The 25151-nt window shown below is 47.8% G+C and overlaps 1 protein-coding gene across 1 annotated transcript in view; it reads left to right on the top strand.

Annotated features, from left to right (window-relative positions):
• The window catches only part of Jakmip3 (Janus kinase and microtubule interacting protein 3), a 131747-nt gene that overhangs the window by 48935 nt on the left and 57661 nt on the right, over window positions 1-25151 (top strand). Inside the window, 1 exon segment of the mRNA XM_074078032.1 lies at window positions 16122-16619. Within this exon segment, the coding sequence (XP_073934133.1) occupies window positions 16122-16619 (498 nt within the window).

The raw sequence follows: 25151 nt of genomic DNA, 5'->3' as shown, positions 1-25151 counted from the left end.
TCCCTTCTCTTCCCTTCCCCTCCCTTCCCAACCTCCCTCCCCTTCTCTCCTTCTCTCCTTCTCCTCCTCCTCCTCTTCCTTCTCCTTCTCCTCCTCCTCCTCTTCCTTCTTCTTCTCCTCTTCCTCCTCTTCCTTCTCCTCCTCCTCTTCCTCCTTCTTCTTCTCCTCTTCCTCCTCTTCCTTCTCCTCCTCCTCCTCCTTCTTCTTCTTCTCTTCTCCCTCCCTCCTTCCCTTTCTCCATGCCTTCCTCCCTTCCTCTCTTTTTCTCTCATTGGTAAACAAACCTAGGGGCTGCAAATGCTAAGTAAGCACTCTACCACTGAGCCACACCCTAGCCCCTGATAAATTTGTCTCTGTGCATGGGACAGAGCCATTTAGATGTCCAGGTTAGGCCAAGATGGCTGTGCTGGCAGCCCATCCTCTGGAAAAGACTGCCTCAGCCACATGTGGACCCAGGGCCTGGCCAGTGTCCAAACCCACCGCCTCCAGCTCTTGCCCACTCTCTTGGGCCTTTTCTGGCCCTGTGTCTGGGTCCTCTCTGCTGCTGCTGGTGATCAGCAGGCCTGTGCTGGGCTGTTCTATGTCTGACTCAGTTTCTACCCAGATCGCCCCTGCCATACACCCTGCAACTGGACAGGGCCACACCACTGTGGGCATGGCTGACCACACCCTGCTCTGAGGGGAAGGCTGGAGCTTCCGTTGGAAACACTTGCAAACATCCAATGCTTCTGTGTGGTCGGGGTGCATCTGTTTAGGAACTGGTGGAAAAGTATGCCAGGCCTCTTGGATGTGACCCAATTCTGGGCAGATGTGAGTGGGAGAGCCCATCCTTGATTCTTTTAGGGGAGGTTTCTTGAATTTTCAAGAAACAACTGTGTTTTGACTGGTCTGCTCACATATTTCAGAGCCTATGATGCAAATAAAAGCAAGGTTTCCAAGATCCATTATGTATGTGTGCAAGCAACTCTGTGTGTGTGTGTCTGTGCACACGTGAATGTGTGTGCATGATGTGTGCATGTGTGGGGTACATTAGTGTGCCGTGCTTGTGTCTGTGAGTGATGTGTCTGTGCATGTGGGTGTGTGCAAGGTGTATCAATGTTGTGTCCATGTGTACATGTTGTGCACGTGTGTACATGGCATACATGGTGTACATGTATGTGTGTATGGTATGTCAGAGTGCTTGTGTCTGTGAATCATCTGTGTGAATGTGCGCATGTTGGTGCATGTGTGTATGTACGTCAGTGTGATTGTGTCTGTAAATGGTGTGTGTGAGTGTGTGGTGTATCTAGTGTGCATGTGTGTGGATGGTGTGTCTGTGTGTGCATGTGTGTATGTATGTCAGAGCGCTTGTGTCTGAATGGTGTGTGTGTGCATGCTGGTGCATGTGTGTATGTATGTCAGAGTGCTTGTGTCTGAATGGTGTGTGAGTGTGTGCATGCTGTATCTACATGTACATGAGTGGGCACCTGTGCACAGTCACACATGTGGGGTGAGGAGAACAAAGAATGACTTGACTGCTCAGCGGGACTAATGCACTCCTCTTCATTACCCTGGGCTTCTGCAGCTCCCTAAGTTTCCAAATCCCCTTATCCGACCCCAGTGTGGGTCCCCATGCTGTCAGCTCAGACCCAAGGGCTTCATCTCAGCTGCTGTCCTCTGTGGCCACACATTTGGCTCACCTGGGGAGAAAGAGATTGAAAAGGAACCCCACCAAGTTGTTATTTGGGGGAAGGCAGCATCCACATTTCTTAAAGCCAGAATGCAGCCAAGGCTGTGAACCTCTGCCTAAAGAATCTTTGCTCAGGAGAATTCTGCTTGTCACTAGAAAATGTAGGTGGACAGCTACCTGTCTTTCTTGGAGTGGAGTCATGGGCGGTGGATCAGTGAGAACTTCTCAGGTGCACAGTGGGAGGAATTGCTTGTTCACATACAGGTTTGTGGAGCAGGCAGCAGGAGGTGCCAACCAAGGCTCCTTCTCTCTTCCACCTCTCTCTCCCTCCCTCCACATAGAACCTTTCTAAGGCAAACCAGCCTCAGTGTCTCTCTTCAGTCTAAACGGGAAGCCAAGGTATGTCAGTCTATGATATAAGGTAGAGGAGAGGAATATATTGAGAGATAAAACCGTGGTCACTACAGGAATTTATGGTCTGTGAAGCAGTGGCCTATCTTCTTATTTCTCATCTCTGTGGATATTTTATTGCATGACTGTGAGGCTCAGGTGAATGACAGTCAAAGTCCAAGGCCATGCAGAGACTATAGGTCCCTGAGTTCTAATGCAAAAGGATGAATGTACAAGAGTTGGTAGGAAAGTTGTAAGATGGACAGTGGGTAAAGAGGGAAGTTGTTCTAAACAGCATTAAAACATACTATGATATAAATATATAGATACATACATACATACATACACACACACAGACAAGACAGAGATAGATTAAACTAGAAAATCAGAAACAGACTCAAGTGCATTGAGGAATTGCCTGTTGGTTCTTAGTCCCTAGTTCTACCTTATGTACTCAGCCATGTATTTTGGGAAGTTGAGGGTCCTATAAATCAGGAACTCTTGCCAACTGACCAACTCAAGCCAGGCGAGGGGAGACAGGCCTCTTCCTGCTTCTAGTTCTTGTGGCACCTCTGCAAATGACTGTGTGCCTCCAGGGGCCCTGGCTCACCACCAGCATCCCTTACTTTGTGCTCCAGCACCATGGCACCAGCCTCCTGCCTGCAGCCACATAGATTCCAAACCGGCCAGGCGGCCCCCTCAGGTTCCAGAGCCTGCAGGTGCCCCAGTCCCCAGCCCCCGAGTGAGGAGCCCAGTTTACAGTTCCTTCTGCCCTTCCTCCTGTCCTTAGTCCCTTATTTTGAATCTCCACTGTATTTAATGCATTTTAAGTTTCTTTTTCTGACTGAACCCTGGTGTATAAAAGCAGTTTTCTAATAAGCAGAGAAAGGGTTGACTGTACTATAAATAGAACTGGACAACTGGCTAATCTTCTGGGGCAAAGTTTATTCATTCACAATTTACACCATTGTAATTTCCACGTGAATTAACATTTTATTTATTTTTATTTTTTATTATCATATTGTTGTACTAGCAGTACACTGTGACATTTACAAGAGTTCTTACAATATATCATAGTTGAATTCACCCCTCCATCATTCTCTATCCCCCTGGAATAGTTTCAACATGTCTCATTTTTCCATTTTCATACATGAGTACATAGTATTTCCACTATTAAATTAACATTTTAAATTATTTTCTGTGAAGAAAAATAATTAACTAAGTCAAATAGTTTTTTAAATCATGTCATCAAAGATGGAATCCATAAAAGAAAGGATTGATCAGTTTGATTACTTCAAAATTTTAGAGCTCTACCTTATAAGAAAAACTGCAACTAGTTTGATTTTACAAAGTTCACTTGAGCAAGAGAAACTTCTAGAACCAGACAGCATCCCACACTGAGGATGGGTCCAAATGTTCCTCTTGCAAATCCAGGAGATGCTTTTATAACCAGAGAGGCAGGAAGCACCTGATTGGTACAGCTGGCACTCTTGTTATTGGGCATAACTTTTCAGTCTAAGCCTAGGATTGGCTGAGATTTGGCTGTTGGGCTTGGCTGAGGCTCTGTTGCTTAGCTACAAAAGAATACTTATGGTGTCAGGCTTCAATCTGTTTGCACATCAAGCCAGTTTGAAATTTGCTACCTGTGGAGGCCTCTTTAGGCACAACTCATTGTTCAAGTACCTCAGCAGCTTTAAGCCAATTTATTGTTTCCGGTGTTGCGGTGTTACACTTGTGCATCTGCACTTGGAAGAAAGATGCTAGGGACACTGTAACAGTAGAGAGCAGGGTATCTGATAAACAGTGCAGGCGTGGAATGGGAGCTAAGTACTGTTGCAGATGGTGAAGTGGAAAGCCCTTTGTGATGATTCTACAAAAAGGGTTACAGTAAACACTGCCATGAGGGGGAGAGAAGGGAGGCAGAGGACTGCACATGGAAACAACATCAGCAGTCAGTTTTGGGTGATGCAGTTACAGGAGAGTCACAGCCTGATGTGGAGAGAATGTGGCCTTCGGATGAGGAGTCCCTGACCAGCCCAGCCACTGCCAGCACTCCTCCAGGGCTACAGACTCTTACAGGAGCCATGAGAATGAACAACAAGCAAAATGGAGAACGGGAAGGTCAAGCTCACCATCTTCCTGCCTCAGCCAATGGGTGCTGGGATTACAGGCCCATGCCACCACCCCCAGCTTTCACTTGGGATTTTTCTAACTAGCTCTTGCCTGTCCCCATCCATGGAGGATAGAGAGGAAAGGGTCTCATGGCTGAGAGGTCTGGCCCACTGTGGCTCTCAGGAGAGATACCGAACTCACCAGCACTCCGTGTCTGCAACTCCAAGTGACAAGATGCAGAACTGGGCTGCACTGCAGGAGACGTGCTGGGAGACTGAAATGACACGATAGTCAACAGAGAACCTCAAGCCTCATCAAGTTACTGTAAGAGAAAAGGGATAAGAAGCAGAAAAACATCCCTGTGAACAATGAAAGCAACCAGAAAAACTTGCTAGTTCCCATGGGAGGAACTGTGACTGTTACTTCAAAAGGAACTAAAGAACGGGAAGAAAATTATCTAAGACATAAATGAGACATAAATCTGAATTGGAAAACTGCAGAAAGAATGTATCAGGGTACGAAATCAGAAGGCACACGAGCAGAGAAGCTCTTAAGAGAAGCTGAAGGTGAACTGGAGAGGCAATTTATACGTAAAAAATGAGGAAGACTTAGAAGGACTTGAAAGAAGATAGATACTGAAGACATCTATGGGCAGTGGACATTCCTGATGGGAACTGAATCAAGGGATCAAAACAAACACTAAAAACTGCCACTCAGGAAAATCATCCTTATGTTCAAATAAACAAGGAAAGTGCTTTTGGAAGGAGCACACCATATGGACAAGACCATGACCTAGAACACCCAATCCAGAACACACTCAAGTAACATCAGAGAGAGAGGAATTAACAGATGTCAAGGTCCGTGGCTCATAAGGGAAAGGACATTAGATTATCAGGAGGTATTTCAGAGCAACCGTTAATGCCAGAAGAAAATAAGTAACATATTAAGTGAGTCAAACAGAGGAGGCAAGGATTTAATATCTGGTAAAACTGCCATTCTGTGCTGACAAGCTGTTGCTGAATGCAAGGTTTCAGATAATATTGTGAGTGCTTCTGAGGGCTCTTCAGACACCGACGTGACCCGAGAGAGGCTGGTTTGACGTGAGCGCTGAACGCAGACGTGCTCTGTGATGGAGAGGCCATCAGGTCGTCGATGACCTTTGCTTAGGGTGGCTTGCTGGGAGGGTGCAAACACAGCACAGGGCGAATGCTGACCACTCTCAGCCCCACGACTGGTGGTGTCAGTGTTAACACCAGAGCTGTTGTGCCCCACAAATGTTGTGTGTGATGTGGGTAACGGAAATGAATGATTATGGGCTATTCTATCACCTCCTGTTTCCTGGAAAACAAAGGTTCTCAGTGTGAAAGAACAGAGACTCGGTGTAATCCCGAAGTTAAACGGAAGCTCTGTGTTCCTGAGTTGAATTGGAAACTGGGAAAGTCAATGTGTACTTGCAAGATATGTGCGTGTAATATTCATTTACACATGTCATATATATGGTATATTTTTACATTTACATAAATTACTGTGTATGATGTGAGCTGTCCATCAACAATGCCCCACCCAGGAGCAACGAGCAGCCCTAGATCCTGATCATGACCTTGAAATACCATTCCCCATGAAACTTCAGAGCAACCAGAGATCAATTCCAGGCAGGAAATGAGTAGGGACTGTCTCACACACCAGAGCTTGGCAAACCACGAGGGTAAGTCAGTGTGAGAACCAACTAAAGTCAGTCTTTTCTGCCAAAGGAGCTAATGTCTCTATCACTGTGTAGATGCCAGCTAACCTCCCCAAATTGCTGCTCACATGTTTGACCTTGCAAGGTTCTTGAGATCCAAGAGCTGTTTATCCTAAATGTCCTAAACTCAAACTCTTGCTTAAAGATGAATATTGCCCAAAAGAATTATCTTGTTTTCCCTGCTTCAAGGTCCCCCTTACCCCATGTGCCCCCTTTTCTAAGTAACCAATTAGGAAGATTGTGAACCCAAACCCATCCATCAGGGTGAGAGGCAAAGAGATAAAAACTGAGCTGACTCCCTGCTCAGTGTGTTCTGCCTATCAGACTGTGGTCTGAGGCGGTACCCTTTGCAGAAGTAAAACTTTTCTTTTTGCCTTGCTGAGAGACTCCTGCGTGTTTCTTTGATCCCTGTCTGGGAACAGCATTTCTAACATCAGGAAAATTCAAGATCTACCTGGAGAGGCGTTCCCTGGCCACAAATGGGACACTTCCAACTCATCCAAATACGTTTAAATCCTCATATTCCTGAGGAATCAATTCATTGTCTCAACAACTGAGTGATTAAAGGTGAAAGAATCAAGTATTTATCTTGCCTTTCCACTTCAATCAAACAGCAGCCGGGGAAGCAGCCAGCACTGAATGAAGAATCCCTCCTCCCACCACATGAATAAGACCCTGGAAGACCAAAAGCACCAGACAGAAAGGAAAACCACACACAAGAATCCAGGAGCAGCCTATGCTTCCCTGGCCTCTCCAGGCATCCAGGGCCACCTTGCTCTCTGGGAAGCTGTAGCATGTCTCACATCAGCCAACACCCAACTCTGGTTCCACCATGAAGGCTTCCACGAAGAGCCAAGTGTGTGGGATGGTTAATTTTGACTGTCAACTTGATTGGATTGAGAGATACCTGGGAGGTTAGTAAAGCACACTTGTGGGTGGTTCTTGAGGGCATTTCCAGAGATTATTGACATATGGGACGGTAACTGAGGGGTAAGAGCCTCCCTGAATATAGGCAGCACCACCCAATCGACTGGAGGCCTGGATGGACGAAAGGGAAAGAAGGAGGAAGCCCGCCAGTGCAGGCTCTTTCTGTTCTTTCTGCCTCCTGTCCACCATGAGCTGAGCCAGTTCCCTCCACCAAATGCTCCTTTCCCTAATGTTCTGCCTTACCATGCTTGGACCCAGAAGCAATGGAGCCATGTGACCGTGGACTGAACCTCTGCAACCATGAGCCAAAATGGTTGTTTCAAGTTGTTGGTGTCAGGTATTTTGCTACAGCACTAAAAGGCTGACAAATGCAGCGTGAGACCTCAGGGAGACAGCTCTCAAGGACTTTTTTTGGTGGAACAATCTTCTTAACAAGTTACTGAAAAGTTTTTGTGTTCCTAGAAACACCTTTGCCATCACGGCTGTTTGGGACCTCCTTCCATCCATCAGTCTCCAGAGCTGGCAGGCAGAGTTGTACTCTTCAGCCTGGACATCTGAAGGGGAAAGCAACTCTCCAGAGCACAGGGTGGATGGAGCCACAGACAGCAGACCACCGTGGGAGCTAAGAGGCGAGCAGGATTCAGAGACTCAATGCACAGTGCTTTTTGGGCATCCTTCAGTCAACTCCTGGGATTCAAAGGTGGCTAGCCTCCGTACTCACCAGCATTCTGCTCAAACGCAGGGCGAGCGAGGCGGGCATAGCAACATTTCTCCAGGCACAGAAGTATCTTCTGGGAAAGCTTGCAGGCCTTACTTCCTGCCCAGCTTCCAGTAACCTTGCTGCCTCCCTCATAGGAGCCCCACTTTGCCATTTGCATTGATGGAAGGCCAGTTGCCCAACCTAAGGACTGCTGGATGTGCCAGCAAGGAGAAGGCTTCTATTGGTTGGCTGGATTTTTAAAACACATTTTATTAGCATATGTGAGTTGTACATGCAGGCTTCGTTGTGACATTTCCATATACGCTTACAATGTACCTTGGTTAGGTTCACCCCTACATTCTACCCTAATCTCTTCCCCCTATTTAAAACAACTTCAACAGGATTCAGTGCTCTATTTTTATACAAGCATATAGTGTGCACCAAGCATATTCCTCTTCCTTCACCCTTTCCATTCACCACCCCCCACCAGTACCCACCACCTAACAGGACTTGTTTTACGTTTTTGTCCTTCATTTTAAAAGTGCATATTCATTGTTCAAAGGGGTGGTTGGCTGGATTTTTAACCAGGCCGTTTGTGTGTGTCTGATAGTGATGCAGACAGAGACCTTTGTCTATGGCACAGTGTCAGGCACTGGGCGAAGAGAAGCCAGAAGTCGGGTGTGGCTCTGTCGCCACTGGAGTGGCTTGAAGCAGGACTCAATCTATCTCACCTGGAACTGCTGTGCTTCCATGTTTTCCTTCTCCGTTCTCCTTCCCCATCCAAAAAAATCTACTCTGTGACACATGTCACCTCATTTTGCTCTGCTGACTCCCATTCATGGGAGTGAGAGGAAAGGCAAGCCTGACTCTGGGTCCATAGATACTGGTGTCAGTTCTGGTTCTGGGGACCCCAGAACCACTGGGGACTGACTGTGGTCCTCTGCAGCCCCAACCCTCAGGACCCCCAACCCTCGGTAGGGAAAGTAGCTATTCCTGCCCCACACTGCTCTCTTTCCTGCCTTTCTTCCGTTACACACAGAGAAGTCCTGGAGTCCTACTGAAGTGAGGTAGGGAGGAAAAGACTCCCCAGTGGTTCCTAAACACCACCCAAAGGTTTGCTTTTTTCCCACTTCTGCAACTCCATTTAAACTGGAAAAGCAGGAGATTCATAGTAGGAGGGGAGTACATGTCTGTTCTAGGCTTTCAGCAATACTCCCATTTGCCTGTGTAGAAATCCAGACAGCTGCATTGCAGCTCACTTTGCCCGTGGGGCACCTGGAAAGCTCAGACAGAGCTCAACAGGACTGCCAGCCCTAGTGCCAGCCACCAGTCAGGGTCACATGCCTGTCCCTATGGGGAAACAGCAGCAAACAAGGCTGATAACCTCACTCCCAGAAACTTGCCTTTGTCTGGGAGGGAGACAGGACAGTTGCAGAGACGGTGACCAGGCATATTCAGGGAGTGGGCTGTACCCAGATCTTAAATGTGCCACACAGGCCTATGTTTAGGAGCTTGGTCCCCAGCCCGTGGCTCTGCTGGGAGCTGGCGAAAGTGAAACCAGGGTTCTAGGCTACAGGCCCAACTCCAGGGGTTCCAGGTGTCAGGCCCAGCCACTCACCCCAATATACCAAATACAGAGACGAGTAGGGCAGAGAAGGGCTCACACCGCACGGCGGCAGCAGGATGAGGCATAGCAAGCACTTCACCCCGACTTCAGTGTGGATATGAGCTTTAAGTTTAAATGGAGGGGATGAGGGCAGGGTGAGAGGGATCCTTAATTATCAAACGGTTCCAGTCACAGGTGTGGTCTGGTTGACCTTATCAAGGGTTCCAGAGAAGTTGTTATCACTGTCGTCACTTGAAAGGAGCCATCTGGTCACTGTAAGAGAGGCATTGTGAAGTGTGGGGGTGTGACTCATGTGGTAGAGCCCTGCCTAGCAAGTGCGAGGCCCTGAGTTCAAACCCCAGTACAAGCTAGCTATTCAGGAGGCAGAGATCAGGAGGATGGCAGTTTGAGGCCAGCCCAGGCAAATAGTTTGTGAGACCCTATCTCAAAAAACTATTCACAATAAAGGGCTGGTGGAGTGGCTCAAGGTGTAGGCTCTGAGTTCAAACCCCAGTGTTACAGGAGTATGCTAGCTGAGATACGGGATCTCAGTAAGTCTGGATGGGGACATGGGCAAGCTTTCTTATTTTGTGATCTCTTTTATAACCTTTTTAAAATCATTAATCTGTAAGTAGCAGTTGTTTAGGTTAAATTTTTTATAAACTTTTTTCCTCAGAAGCAAGCAAATAGCCTAAAGCCAAGTGGTTCTGATAGCTGGCATTGCACATCTTAGTGCTTTGTTTTGCCAGCAAGTTGAGAGCTCTTGCAGTTTCATTAGTTATAATTTCAACAACAGCCTGCAGCCTGATGATGTGGTTTAAGCATATATATAGGAGTGCAGTAGCCCCGGGACCCATCTTCTGCCTAGGTGGCAGGACCATAGTACTGGATGATTTACTCAGAAGGCTATTTGTCATCTTTTTCCAAGCCCAGTGGTCTCCCATGTTGGTCCCCTGACAAACACAGCATGAAGTGGCATTTAGTGTCTGGGCTATAGACTCAGCCAGTGAGAGGAACAAGTTTTTAGCTTTGGCAGAGATGGAAAATTTATTCCTCATTTCCTCATAAAAGGAGTGAAAAACTTGGTATGAGGAACTCTCATGGGTAACAGTTACTAATTTAAGGTGCATCAGACTCTCAGGGTCAAGACCCTTTTCATTTATCCTTATACTAATTACTTTTTCCCGTGTGTAGTCAGGTGGCTTAAGTACAGTGAAATTTACAGGGTTACAGCTGCCACAGCTGTAGTTAGGAGCAGCTTTCCCTTGTGAAGGGGGGCTGCACATTTTGTCCTTTGTTAAACCAGATCAGTAGCAATAGATAGTAGTTATGCATCCTGTTCATAAGAGATACAGGAGAGCAAATAAAAACCTTTCACAGTAAGACCATTCAGCAGGGGTGGTTTCTGCCAAGCCTATGGCGAAGACTAGGGTGACAATTACAGCAGCAGATACAGACAAGGGGTGACAATGCATTACAGAGAGGTAACTGGTGTGAAAAAAATAGCCCATTTGTCCTGTTGGAGAGTTGACTCCTCAAGCTTCTGCTGTGCGTAGACTAGTCAGCTTCCGGGTGGTGACTAGGGAGGGCACTTAGGTTCCAGAGGGTGATCCTGCACGGTGAAGCCAGATCAGGGATGCACTCCCACTCGAGAGAAGCTGGCTTCACTCGACTGTGGTGGATCCAAGGAGCAATCACTGCCACTTTAACGGCAGTGGGAGTATTAGACAAGATAACAACAAAAGAGCCCCTCCAATGGGGTTTTAATGGTTGGATATTTTATTTTATTTTATTTTATTTTACCAGTACCACAAAAAAAAAGCCATTGTTATTTGATCACAAGATGTTATCAGTCAGTCCTGTCCTTCCTGGATTCCAAGGGGCTGCAGGGAGAATGGCTCAGAGCAAAGACAGAGATACAAAATGGAGACAGGATGCTTTTCATTCCCTTTAGACATGGGCAGGCCCAAGAGAAGAGTCAGTGCTTTTACTTTTCAGCAGAAGCCAGTTCTTTTTTTTTTTTTTCATTTTTCTTTTATTATTCATATGTGCATACAAGGCTTGGTTTATTTCTCCCCCCTGCCCCCACCCCCTCCCTTACCACCCACTCCACCCCCTCCCGCTCCCCCCCTCAATACCCAGCAGAAACTATTTTGCCCTTATCTCTAATTTTGTTGTAGAGAGAGTATAAGCAATAATAGGAAGGAACAAGGGGTTTTGCTGGTTGAGATAAGGATAGCTATACAGGGCATTGACTCACATTGATTTCCTGTGCGTGGGTGTTACCTTCTAGGTTAATTTTTTTTAATCTAACCTTTTCTCTAGTTCCTGGTCCCCTTTTCCTATTGGCCTCAGTTGCTTTAAGGTATCTGCTTTAGTTTCTCTGCGTTAAGGGCAACAAATGCTAGCTAGTTTTTTAGGTGTCTTACCTATCCTCACCCCTCCCTTGTATGCTCTCGCTTTTATCTTGTGCTCAAAGTCCAATCCCCTTGTTGTGTTTGCCCTTGATCTAATGTCCACATATGAGGGAGAACATACGATTTTTGGTCTTTTGAGCCAGGCTAACCTCACTCAGAATGATGTTCTCCAATTCCATCCATTTACCAGCGAATGATAACATTTCGTTCTTCTTCATGGCTGCATAAAATTCCATTGTGTATAGATACCACATTTTCTTAATCCATTCGTCAGTGGTGGGGCATCTTGGCTGTTTCCATAACTTGGCTATTGTGAATGGTGCCGCAATAAACATGGATGTGCAGGTGCCTCTGGAGTAACAGTCTTTTGGGTATATCCCCAAGAGTGGTATTGCTGGATCAAATGGTAGATCGATGTCCAGCTTTTTAAGTAGCCTCCAAATTTTTTTCCAGAGTGGTTGTACTAGTCTACATTCCCACCAGCAGTGTAAGAGGGTTCCTTTTTCCCCACATCCTCGCCAACACCTGTTGTTGGTGGTGTTGCTGATGATGGCTATTCTAACAGGGGTGAGGTGCAATCTTAGCGTGGTTTTAATTTGCATTTCCTTTATTGCTAGAGATGGTGAGCATTTTTTCATGTGTTTTCTGGCCATTTGAATTTCTTCTTTTGAGAAAGTTCTGTTTAGTTCACATGCCCATTTCTTTATTGGTTCATTAGTTTTGGGAGAATTTAGTTTTTTAAGTTCCCTGTATATTCTGGTTATCAGTCCTTTGTCTGATGTATAGTTGGCAAATATTTTCTCCCACTCTGTGGGTGTTCTCTTCAGTTTAGAGACCATTTCTTTTGATGAACAGAAGCGTTTTAGTTTTATGAGGTCCCATTTATCTATGCTATCTCTTAGTTGCTGTGCTGCTGGGGTTTCATTGAGAAAGTTCTTACCTATACCTACTAACTCCAGAGTATTTCCTACTCTTTCTTGTATCAACTTAAGAGTTTGGGGTCTGATATTAAGATCCTTGATCCATTTTGAGTTAATCTTGGTATAGGGTGATATACATGGATCTAGTTTCAGTTTTTTGCAGACTGCTAACCAGTTTTCCCAGCAGTTTTTGTTGAAGAGGCTGCTATTTCTCCATCGTATATTTTTAGCTCCTTTGTCAAAGATAAGTTGCTTATAGTTGTGTGGCTTCATATCTGGATCCTCTATTCTGTTCCACTGGTCTTCATGTCTGTTTTTGTGTCAGTACCATGCTGTTTTTATTATTATTGCTTTGTAATATAGTTTGAAGTCAGGTATTGTGATACCTCCTGCATTGTTCTTTCGACTGAGTATTGCCTTGGCTATTCGTGGCCTCTTGTGTTTCCATATAAATTTAACAGTAGATTTTTCAATCTCTTTGATGAATGTCATTGGAATTTTGATGGGAATTGCATTAAACATGTAGATTACTTTTGGGAGTATCGACATTTTTACTATGTTGATTCTACCAATCCATGAGCATGGGAGATCTCTCCACTTTCTATAGTCTTCCTCAATCTCTTTCTTCAGAAGTGTATAGTTTTCCTTGTAGAGGTCTTTCACATCTTTTGTTAGGTTTACACCTAGGTATTTGATTTTTTTTGAGGCTATTGTAAATGGAATTGTTTTCATACATTCTTTTTCAGTTTGTTCATTATTAGTGTATAGAAATGCTAATGATTTTTCTATGTTGATTTTATATCCTGCTACCTTGCTATAGCTATTGATGATGTCTAGGAGCTTCTGAGTAGAGTTTTTTGGGTCTTTAAGGTATAGGATCATGTCGTCTGCAAATAGGGATATTTTGACAGTTTCTTTACCTATTTGTATTCCTTTTATTCCTTCTTCTTGCCTAATTGCTCTGGCTAGGAATTCCAGTACTATGTTGAATAGGAGTGGAGATAGTGGGCATCCTTGTCTGGTTCCTGATTTTGAGGGAATGGTTTCAGTTTTTCTCCGTTAAGTATAATGCTGGCTGTAGGTTTGTCATATATAGCTTTTATAATGTCGAGGAACTTTCCTTCTATTCCTAGTTTTCTTAGAGCTTTTATCATGAAATGATGTTGGATCTTATCAAAGGCTTTTTCTGCATCTATTGAGATGATCAAGTGGTTTTTGTCTTTGCAGAAGCCAGTTCTAAGTCCCTGTCGAAGAGGCCAGCCTGGGGGGAGGCCTTCCAGTCATTGGGAATGTGCCTTGAAGGGAGTTGAGACCCTGGCCTCTTCTTTCTCTCCTTTGTGTCCCTCCCACGATGAATGGCTTTGCTCTGCCACATACTCCATGATTTGCTGCCTCACAACAGGAATAAGGCCATGGGGCAACCGGTCACAGACTGGGGCTCCACAAACCTTCCCTGTTTATAAGTTGATTATCTTGGGTATTTGTTACAGTAATGGAAAGCCAGCTCACACAGAGTGATATCACTGTGAAGGAAGTAACCGAAGTGTAGGGTCCACGTACCATGGCCAGGCTGGGGATGGAAGCCCCAGCAGTGGGGACAGGACTGGGCTGTGCCACACAGAAACCACAAAAGTGCTGGCCACTCTCTGTGGGGCAGCAGAGGGAGCAGAAGTCAGTGGGCCATATTGGGAGGGGTCTGAGGAGGGCAGTACCAGGTGCAGGTGCTATGGGCCCAGAGCTGGTGCTGCTGTGGAAGGGAGAAGAGTGCAGAATGCCAACCACAAAATGGCTAGGCTGTGAGCGGGAACATGGGTGAGGGCTGAAGCTCACTTCCTTCTCTGTGGATGCACCTGTCTACATGGCACAAGGTTGGTGGGTGAGGTCTTCTCTCCAGTGCTGAGGGTCCTCTGCTTTCACCCAAAACCCTCCGAGATCCAGCCGAGGGACGGAGTGATGAGCCTCATGTTTCATGGGGCCTTGCTGGTGGAGAGTGATGGGGGCAGAGCTAAGAGGGGAGGTGGGCTAGGAGATCACGGGTCCCTGAACGGGGCAGCAGAAGCAGGGAGGCACCAGACTGGACTTAGTGTCCTCGGAGGTGGAGCTGACAGGTCTTCTGGTATCTGGGGCTGGGAAGTAAAGGAAGGTGGGAGCCCAGAGGGATGGCTCCAGCTGTATGGTGCTACCCACAGGAGACATGGAGGGGACTCGTGTGACAAGAGGGGAATAAATAAATGTCTGTCAGAGGACATAAGGGGCCCTGTGTATACAGATTACATGTGGAGGTTTCTGGGTGTCTGTAATTCTCAGGCTCCCCAGCTGTGTCCGAAAGATTCACAGGGGCAGTCATGAGAGCTGCAACTTCCCAATGGAGGCTGGGCCATAGAGCGATGGTGGGGAGTTGCATCTCCCTGTGTCCCACCCCAAGAAGGGGTTTGAGTTGGAGAAGATCAAGATGCAGCAAGAGATCTCGGAGCTCAGATGCCACTACTGGCTGAACCCAAGAGGATCCAAAGAGCAAGGGTGCACAACACTGTAGGTGCACAGCAGGTTAGAGGCCTGTCTGGGGGGCGATTGGGGCATGGCCCCCACTGTCATCAAGTGGACCGAGCCCTAGTGTTCTGGAAGAGCCGAGAAGAAATGAGAGTTTGAAGGTCAGCGGCATATGGGTGGCCCTGGACCCTCGGGAAGGAGCATATGCAGATGGGAAGAGGCCAAGGTGGCCGTGGGTGCCTTCCAGGAGGAGAGGCTGGGAAGGTGTGTCCTGTGGAGATGGGGGCGAGCAGCTCATGAGGCGGGGGCAGCTGGACAAGCCTGGAACCCCTGAGCCTCATGGTGTCGGCATGGTCAATACATGTCGAACGCTGCCAGGCGGACAGGAGATGACCGTGGACTTGACACTGGAGCTGCATGAGCTTAGTTGCTTGGCAGAGCCTGGTCCAGCAAGGCAGGAAGGGGTGGAGGTGGCAAGCTGGCTTCTGTGGGCTGCAGAGCAAAGGACACATCAGGATCTTAGCCCTTCTTTACGCAAGCACCTCTGCTGCTGGGTAGTGATGATGTGAGCATTCAGCCTGAGGTGTAAGCATCTGTATGAAAATCCAGTCAGCTGTCCCAGTGTTCCCAAACCCATAAAAACACTGTCTAGAGAGACACCATGACTGCTAAGATGTTCCCAGTTGCCAAGGATGTCATAGAAGGTAAGCAAAGCACCCTGTCATCTGGGTAATAAAATGGAGGGGGGACTGAAAGGAGTGAGTTGAAGCTGGCTTGAGGACCATGCCTGGGTGTAGACCCTGTGAGCACCCCTTCCCCACTCCTGGGGCTGTGTCCATGGAGAAGCACTGCCCCCCGCCCAGGGTTGTGGTTTCACCTGCCTGCGTGGCTTGCTCCTACACAGGCCTCGAGCAGGCTCCCATGGTCACAGGAGTATGTCTGTGGCCTTCCTTTCCTGCTGTGGTGCCAGCTATGCACATCCATGCTCTCCACCAAGCAGGTTTGATTGGGAGTTCTGATTGATGTTTTAAGTCACATTCCGGAATAGAAAACGGCCTCCAGGTTTGCAGAAAATGAATCCTCCAAATGTGCACACTCAGGTTTCAGCCGCTGTGGGCTCCAGCAACCGTGGTCTCCCCTGTCTTTCAGGTCAGCAAAGTGGAACGGGAGAAGAGTCAGGAGCTGAAGCAGGTGCGTGAGCACGAGCAGCGCAAGCACGCGGTTCTGGTCACCGAGCTCAAGACCAAGCTGCACGAGGAGAAGATGAAGGAGCTGCAGGCTGTGCGGGAGGCACTGCTGCGGCAGCATGAGGCCGAGCTGCTGAGGGTTATCAAGATCAAGGACAATGAGAACCAGCGGCTGCAGGCGCTGCTTAACACCCTGCGGGACGGCGCACCTGATAAGGTCAAGACCGTGCTCCTGTGTGAGGCCAAGGAGGAGGCCAAGAAGGGGTTTGAGGTGGAGAAGGTCAAGATGCAGCAAGAGATCTCGGAGCTCAAGGGGGCCAAGAAGCAGGTGGAGGAGGCGCTGACACAGGTGATCCAGGCCGACAAGATCAAGGCCGCGGAGATCAGGAGCGTGTACCACCTGCACCAGGAGGAGATCAGCCGCATCAAGAAGGAGTGTGAACGGGAGATCCGACGGCTGGTACGTGGCTCGCGGTGGGAGGGCGGTGCAGGCGGCTCTGGTCGCTGCTGTCTGGCCTGTCTCCTCCCCACACCCACCTCACACTCTCCCTGTTGTTCTGAGAGTCCGGAGACCTCAGATGCAGCCATCTTTCCAGCCAGGGCTCCCACTCTCCCCCACTTCCCTGATCTTCAAAGATGCCTCCAGACTTCATTGCCATGTGGAACTTCCCAGGGGATTGCAGTAATTCCTGGCACAGGCGGAAAGGGTAAACATAACCTTGACATGGTGTCCCTCCAAGCCAAAGCTGGAAGGTCTTCTCCCCTTTTTCCAGAGTGCTCCCTGCTCCAACCTCTCCTTACACATCCTGACCCATATATTTGCTTCACCTCTGACAACCCCAGGGCCTGGCCCACCACCCCATCTATCAGAACTGGGTGAATTCCCCCTGTGGTGTGATGTGACACTACCCCCACTTTGTCCAGGGAAAAGGACACAGCTGCTGGGCCTCCTGGGAAGGAAGGGAACACTCAATTCCAGGAGCCTTTCATTTGTCTTGCTTGGATTTAATGTTTGTAACAGGGGAGAGCAGCCTTACTTTTAACAAAAAACTAACAACAAACATCTACTCCCTATCGCCCTCTCCCACCTGATTTGGGCCCTCAGAGGCAAATACCTGCACCTCCTCCAGCTGCTTCCTCTGGACTTCATTGCAGACTGTCACAAGCATTTTTCTTGGCATGCGTGTTTCCTCAACATGTCACAAGCTGTTTCTTGACTTCTAGTCTTTGCTCTCTTCTCTCCCCTGCACGCAGCTCCTCCCTCCCCTTGCAGCCCTGTACATTCCCTGCTCTCTCTATATTATACTGGCCAGGACAGGAGCAGGTGGCACACCCAGAAGAGGTCCCTGGGAGAGTCAGAGGAGACAGTTCATGAAGGCCTGGGCAGCAGAACAGGAAACCATAGGTCTGGCAGGCTCTGAGGGAAGGTGAGTGCCACAGGACAAGAGATGACAGCAGGCAGTGGGAGTCAGCCACTGCAGACAACTCCGAGCCCAGCTGGGAAGTGGGGAGCAAATATACAGGACCCCGCCTCTCCATTGGTCTCAGCCAGAGACCAGTGTGGGGGAGCAGGCGGAGCCCTGGAGCAGGCCAGGTTTCTGGGGAGGTGGAGAGTGGCTCCAGGGGCAACGAGATCTCAGGCAGCCCCCAGACTCTACCCCATCTTAGTTAAATGAGTACGCACATTTGCGTCATGTGCAACCCACAGTGGAAACCATGCTACCTTTCTTGCATGCTGGCTTGTTTTCCTTGAGTTAGTTTTTGTTTCCTGAGTTTTCAAAGTGCCTGTGTCAATTTCCAATGGAAGAGTGAACTGCTCTCAACACTGTCAAAAACAAGGGGATTCTGTCTCTTTACCTTTTGGAGGACCTCCTTTCTGGAACATGCGTCCCCTCTTGTTTCTACTCAGGCCATCCCACCTCCCAAACCTGCCACCCCACTTCTGGCCTGACCCCTTTGTCATCACCCGAGGGTCCCCTCCCCTGTCTGCGTCAGACCCTCCCATGCCAGCCCTATTGTGTTACGGTTCTCATTTGGTGGAACATGTTCTCTAGTGGCTTCCTGGGAAGCAGAGAGGCTGGGAAGTCAATTTGAGATGTCGTGTGCATTATTTTAGTGGGGTACTCTATAACAGAGGTTGAGAACATGTCCCCTGGGGAACTTGGTGGTGTTTCTGTGTGTTTCTCACTTGCAGAGCTGCTGTTGAGAAGTTTGTTAGCATTCTCCTTCCTGCCATTTCCCTGCCCTGCCCCAGAAGTTTCAGGATCCTCTCCTTGAACTCAGAGCACCTCTGAAATGTCACAGTGCATGCTGTGTGGACAACACAAGGGCTCACCCCATGTGGGCAGGCAGGATCCTCTCCACCTGGAATGCAGGTCCTTCAGCTGCAGAAAACCTGACTCCTTTTTAAACCATTCTTTCCTCCCATCCTGTTGGTCAGACGTTGGACCTTTGAGATCAAACTTTAATTTTCTTATTTTTTTCCTGCAACCTTGGCTTTTTGTTTACTTTCTAGGAAATATCCTCTTCTAGTTTTTCTGGGTTTTTTTTTTTTCATTTCAGCCATCCTAAATCCAATTGTTAAAAATGTTTGCCCTCTGAAATAAAAAGTCTTGGGGCTCCCCTCTCATTCATAACTGTAGCATCATCTCATTCCTAAGACTTCCAGCGTTCCTGTCACTGTGTGTCTTTGCATTGGTTGATTCCTTAGGTGTAGCCTTCCTGGCCCCAGCAGGGATGCTCTTAGGAGGCAGGCTGTCTGGGGCTATGTAGGGGTACACAGAGCTATGGGAGCTTTACTCTAAATTGAACAGGAAGAAATTCTATTTTGTTGGGGCCTCTTTTCCTTCTATCTTTTATTTTTCAATTTTTTCATCAAAGATGAATTTGAATCAGTTCCATAAGGAAAAAGAAAAAAAAAAAAAACCTGAAAGGCATCAGACTGGAAAGAGAAAAGTCAAACTGTCTTTTTTGCAGGTGATATGATCCTGCATGTAAAAGCATCTAAGAAATTCATGCCAAAACGCATTGGCATTGCAGAGCAAGTTCAGCAAAGTATCGGGGTATGAGAACAACATAAGAAAATCAGCTATATTCTTATATTCTCTGACTACTAGCAAGCAAAGCACTTGTAATCCCAGCGTCTTCCTCTTATTCTGCCGCATTCTTCTATCATTTTATGTTCTAAAGTTTTTAATTTTTTAAGGTTTTAGATTTTAAAACAGTCTAAGTTGTTATTATCTCCCCTTGGGATTGGTGATTATCGTGTCTTAAGAAATCCTTTTAAGCCAAGTCAATGTGATCCTAGTTACTCCGGAGGCAGATATCAGGAGGATCTTGGTTCAAAGCCAGCCTAGGCAAATAGTTGGAGAGACCCAATCTCAAAAATACGCAATACAAAAGAGCCGGCAGAGTGGCTCATGGGGTGGAATGACTGCCTAGCAAGTTCGAGACCCTGAGTTCAAGCCCTAGTGCCCTCAAAAAAATCCTTTTATTTTGAACTCATGAATCTTTGACCTTAACAGCTGTATAACTTTGTCTCACACACTTAGGTCTGTGCCCCACCTGGACTCTGTGTGGTGTGTGTGTGTGTTAGAGTGTGGGTTGTAGAGGCCCAGTGATATTTTTCCATATGGATGTACAATTGTCCTAGCAGCCCTTACTAAAAAGATCCCCTTCCCCACTACACAGCCACTTGTTGGGGCTTTCCACCCACCCGGTCATCAGCTGTCTCAGTAGCATAGCATATCGCCTGCTCTGGCCCTCCGAGCAGTTTTGGTTTCTGGAGTAGTCAGTGCTCCCACTTGGCTCTGCTTGACCCTTGAGACTTCTGTATATACACTGTAGTCATCTTTTTCCTAGAGTTTTTATTTGGGATTTAACCGAATAAAACTGAGGATATAATCGTGACTGTTATACAGATATACAACCAGCAGATGTCAAAGATTTTATTTAACTCATTAATTAACATTAATTAACAAGGAAATAAGTAAAATGATACAAGCAACTGTGACCCAGAAAGAATCGCTTTTCCTACCTGACAGCAGCCGCATGTGGTGTTGTGATCATGGGACACATTTGATTTGTTCACAGTGTTCTCCACATTCACTCTTCTCTCCAAAGAAAGCCATAAAATATCAGAGTCAAAGACACACCACATGCCTCCTCTGTGGGGTCAGACACCCCTCAAAGGCTCTGCGTGCCTGTAAAAGGCCGGCCAGAAATCTTTGCCTACTTCAAAGCCTTCCACTCCTTTTCCCTATAGAATTCATAATCAGCTTTGGGGATCTCCTTTATTTGTCACTTCAGTGTGTGAAGACACAGATGCCCTATTAGCAAGAAGGTCAATACTTTCCTCTTGAGAACACCACCAGTAGTCCCAAGAGCTGTGGTCCAACCCACTGCACTGGTCGCTGTTCCCACCAGGTTTCCCTGTTGGAGACAGTGCCTCTGCAACTACAGGGGATGGGCTTTGTTCTAACCCTTGACCTTGGCTGCCCCTTTGGTACTGAGGACACAGCTCCCCACAGTTCACCCTACCACTGTCCCCAAGGATCAGCCATGTGAATGTTCTATTGTGTGTAATTTAATTGAAATCATGACAAATCTAGGAAGCTCTTGGCCCTGTGCCTGGAAGACAGAAGGGGCTCCAAGAGCATTAGTTCTCATGATAGGATCAGCCAGTGTCACCCATGAGTCCAGTCACCCTGGGTCCAAGCAGTGTCACCTGTGAGTGTGGCCAGTGTCACCCATGAGTCCAGCTCATGTCACCCTGGGTCTAGTCTGTATCACACAGCATCTGTCACTGTCACCCATGAGTCCCATCAATAGTACCCATGAGCCTAGCTGCCAGGCTCAAAACTCCCATTGTGGACCCTCTTCCTGGGCACTGTCCAGGTGAGCTGATGGAGGCCTCAGGGTCACCTGAATCTTCTCATTCAGGTCTAGTTTGTGAGAGAACATTCTGCCTTTTAAACCTGGCTGTGAATTTATGGTCAACACCCCCAACCCACTGCGTAGAAATGTCTGAAGTACAGTGTGGTGTGAAGTGGAGGGTGTGGAAGAATGGCAGGCGGGCTTCCCAGTGTGAAGCCCCCCAGGCTGGGGAGAGGAAAGCTTGTCAGGGTGGGGGTGGGGAGGGGCAATCCAGAGGTATTTTTGGAAACATCAGAGATGGAAGCTGCCCAGAGCAGAGCTGGAGCAAAGAAAATGGAGGGAATATAGTGCATAGTAGCTCAATACCAGGAATGGGGACAGGTTTGAGAGCGAGCCTGGCTCCAAGAGGCAGCAGGGCTCCATCCCTGAGGTGCCAGGGCAAGGACAGTCAGGCTGGGAGTGCAGGAGATGACTGGGGCTTTGACTCAGGGGCAGGACAGCAATGTCCTGCACTAGGCAAGTACTGGGGGTTCTCAGGGGCTCCCCCATAGAAAGACCCCAGCTGTTGTGTTATTTGAGAATAGTTGGCAGTCTCAAAGATTTTTGCCTACAGCTGTGACTGGCACCTGAGCTCTAGACTGGTCTGGGGTGGATAAAGGCCAGCAGCCTCACAGGTCAGGAGCCAGTCAGTGCTCCAGGGAGTGGTGTCCTGTGGCCTTTCACAATCTGACTCTTTCCCACAACATGTCATCCAAGCCAGGGTGTGTGAACAGGGGCCATGGCTCCCAGAGGGGGAGAAGAGCAGTCAGTGCACAGGGCTACAGCTGGGGGGGAGGGCGAGCCTAAGAGTCCTGCCACAGCCCCCACACGAGGCAGAACACAGTGGACCAAGCTCCACTCCCCAGATGGCCAGGGCTGGCCAGGATGGCTCAGGAAGGGTGAGGGAAGGAGTTGCTGAGAAGGTTCTGGGACATTCAGCTCCACCAGCAGCTGCAGTGGGCTCAGAACTCCAGAACTGGTACTGATATGTGAGGCTCTGCCTCTCTACCCCTGGTCAGAAAAGTTGTCTGACTGTACGTGAGCCTCTTCTGTTCACTGCTCTGTCCCCAGTTCCTAGGGCAGGTCCTAGTGAGCATTTGTTGGATGAATTTCCACTTGTCTAGGTTGTGCCATGTCTGCTGGCAGCCTGTGGAGAACTGGTTGCTCCAGGTTCCCAAGTGTTTGCCTGGGGGTGTGGCCTGATGGGGCTTAGATGCCTCAGAAAAGCTGAGTGAAGAGGACACAGGAGGGGGATGGCCAATAGGTGTCCCCAGATAAGCACATGCAGGGCAGGGCTAAAAGCAGTATACCCAGGGACCCACAGAGCCTGCAAGGCTCCTGGTAGAGAGACTATCTCATCTGTGGGTCAACGATGTCCCCACTCTGCTCAGAAGGTCACTGCATGGGGACAGGGAGCGATCAGAACTACCTGTCCATCCCCACCCCAGGCAGGGTGCTCAGGACATGTTCTGCCCCTGGGACCTGCCATTTTTAGGCTCCAGTAATTCTGCTGTAGTGCCCCTTGATCGTATAGAGGACCTCAGAGCCAGCTCCTTGTCTGAGTCTGTCCTGCTTGGTGTTCCTGGACGAGTTTATCAGCACTGGCTTTCTCAGCCAAATTCACTGACATCAGAGTGAAATGGAAGGCCCAAAGGTTCGGTTTGGTTGCACTGACATCCTCTGTGAGCTCAGGCAGGGCTAATGGCCACATGTCCCCATGCTCCCCAGAGCTTCCAGCCTGTTACACTCTGAGGACAGAACTTGCTGGAACTTGGGAGCAGTTGCACAACTGTGTGGGGTTATTACTGAGTCTGGGAGAGTTTGCTGTGCACACAATTACTGCACACTTAAGTGCATTTGCCAAAGTACAAGCCCAGCCTGTCATTAAAAATTCCATAAGCCTGAAGAATTACAGACAAAAAGCAATTTCCTCTTTCTCATAAAAATCCCTGATTTATATTATCCCCTCCTCCCCAACTTTTGAGGCTGCTAGTTAATGTGGAATGCTAATACACAGCAGTAATTAAAACCCCATAAAAAGAAGCCTGTAAAGATGACAACAGTTTCCTCCAAAGTGGCACTTCTGTGTGTGGTGGGTGAGGTGGAGTAGCACGTCCTATGTTCACACAGCTTTTGTTTTATGCAGAAGATGTGCCTCAGGGAGGTGGCCAGGAAGGCATGGAGGCTGTTCCTCTTGAGTGAACCCCTGCAGAGTTGGCACGAGTTCCCTTTCAAAATGGTGGCCCCAGATGCAGCAGTGACTTTCTCAGTTTCTCCAGGGGCTCATGAGCAATGTTTCAGGCTTTGCTAAAGATCTCTGATTCCAGATCCCAGCCACCTACAGCCAGGCGCTGCCGACTGTGTGGCTTGTTTCTCTGATCCCCCAGGAGCAGATCCTGGCATTGAGGGTCTGTGCCCACCCTGTGCTGTGCATGGAAACACAGGGCCCGGGACTATCTGTCTACTAGTTCTTGGCCTGACGTTCATTGAGACACACTTGGGAAAATGGAGGACTTGGAAAATTCTGGTGCATGGACTGCACCAGACCCTTTAAGCCAGAATGTTGGGAAGGTAAAGCTTAGGGTTTGTTTTTCTATCCTTTTAGAGAAAACTGAAGGATTACTCCACACAGTGGAGGCACAGAGCTGAGGGAAGGCAGATGAATGTTGGCATATGCTCACCAGTGTAGCCACCCCTGAGTTCAAACCCCAAGCACCTACAAATCCCAGCTGATAGCCTGCCTTCCCACCCATTGTCTTCACAGGACCATATCCTGTGGCACATCCGTCACAGGATGTGACAGACTGAGTGTCCGTCAGTGTGTTCATCCGTCCTGTGAAGGACATTCAAGCTGTTTGCAGGTTTTGCTGTCGGTGGTTGCACACACCTGCTTCTCCCAGCATCTATGTGAGCCCAGTGTTGGAGGAGTCACAGTTTTCTATGGCCAGTAAATCCAGCCCTCCCCTGCCTTTGGTGACCAGGGTCCCTTTCCCTCCATTTCCTGACTTGTTCACAACAGAGAGATCTCATCCCCCACCCCATCCCACCCCTGTGGCCACTGACACATTGCCTTCTGTAAAGCATCTGTTCACATCCGTTGCCTATTTTTTAATTGCTATAAGGACCTTTTCCTGAGTGATTTTTATATATCTTTCTATGGCCTTGGCACAAGGCCTCTGTCAGATGTGTGCAGTGCACCTGTTTCTCTGTCTGCGCTAACCCAAACATCTCTCAACAATGCCTTTGGATGAGCAGAATTGATTTTGAGGAGATCCACAGCGTCAGTCCTCTTAATGTGCCATTTGTGTCTACTTGAAGTTCTTTGCTTGCTCCTTGGCCATGACACTATTCCTGTGTTGTCTTCAGATGCTTTATTGGATTTTTCTTAACATTTAATTCCACAGCGCATCTGAAATTTGCTTTTGTGGATAACTTGGGATTGGAGTGCATGTTCCTGTTTGCCATTTGAACATCCAGCTGCTGTAGTGCTGATTTGGGGAAAGCTTGCCCTTCCCACTGAAGTGCAGCCACTCTTTGGTCCTGTATCAAGTGACCCCGTGTATGTGGGTCTGTTTCTGTAGGTCTGTCTTTCTTCCCTGCAGTGTCTTCATTCTGTCACTTTAAAATCAGCCTGTGCATCTTGTAGCAGAAGTTTTCCAACTTTGTTCTTTTACTCCTACAATGTTGTTTTTACTTTTCCACATAAAATATAGATCAGCTCACCAGTTTCTACAGAAAAACTGCCATCTTGGGCTTCGTTGCCACGGTGCCTGTGGCCAGCAGGTAGGTTTTCTCTGACTGCTCTTGGCAGTGTTTCATAATTTCAGAGAAGAGGTCCTGCATATCTTTCGTTATATTATTTGTAAATATTTGATGCTATTTAAATGGTGTTGCTCTTCAAACTTTTTAAGTGTTCTGATTTTCATTGCTGATGGGTAGGAATGCATACAGTTGATCGTGCACCTTGCTAACTCCATTACTAATTCTAAGAACCCATTCGTAGATTTTCCTTAGATTTCCTGTGCACATAACCATGTCATCTGTGAGCACAGTCAGTTTAATTCTCTTGCCTTTGATT

Source organism: Castor canadensis, chromosome 7 (genome assembly GCF_047511655.1).
Source record: "Castor canadensis chromosome 7, mCasCan1.hap1v2, whole genome shotgun sequence".
Classification (NCBI taxonomy): Eukaryota; Metazoa; Chordata; class Mammalia; order Rodentia; family Castoridae; genus Castor; species Castor canadensis.
The sequence above is the reverse complement of the archived record's forward strand: the minus strand, read 5'-3'. Positions and strand labels throughout refer to the sequence as shown.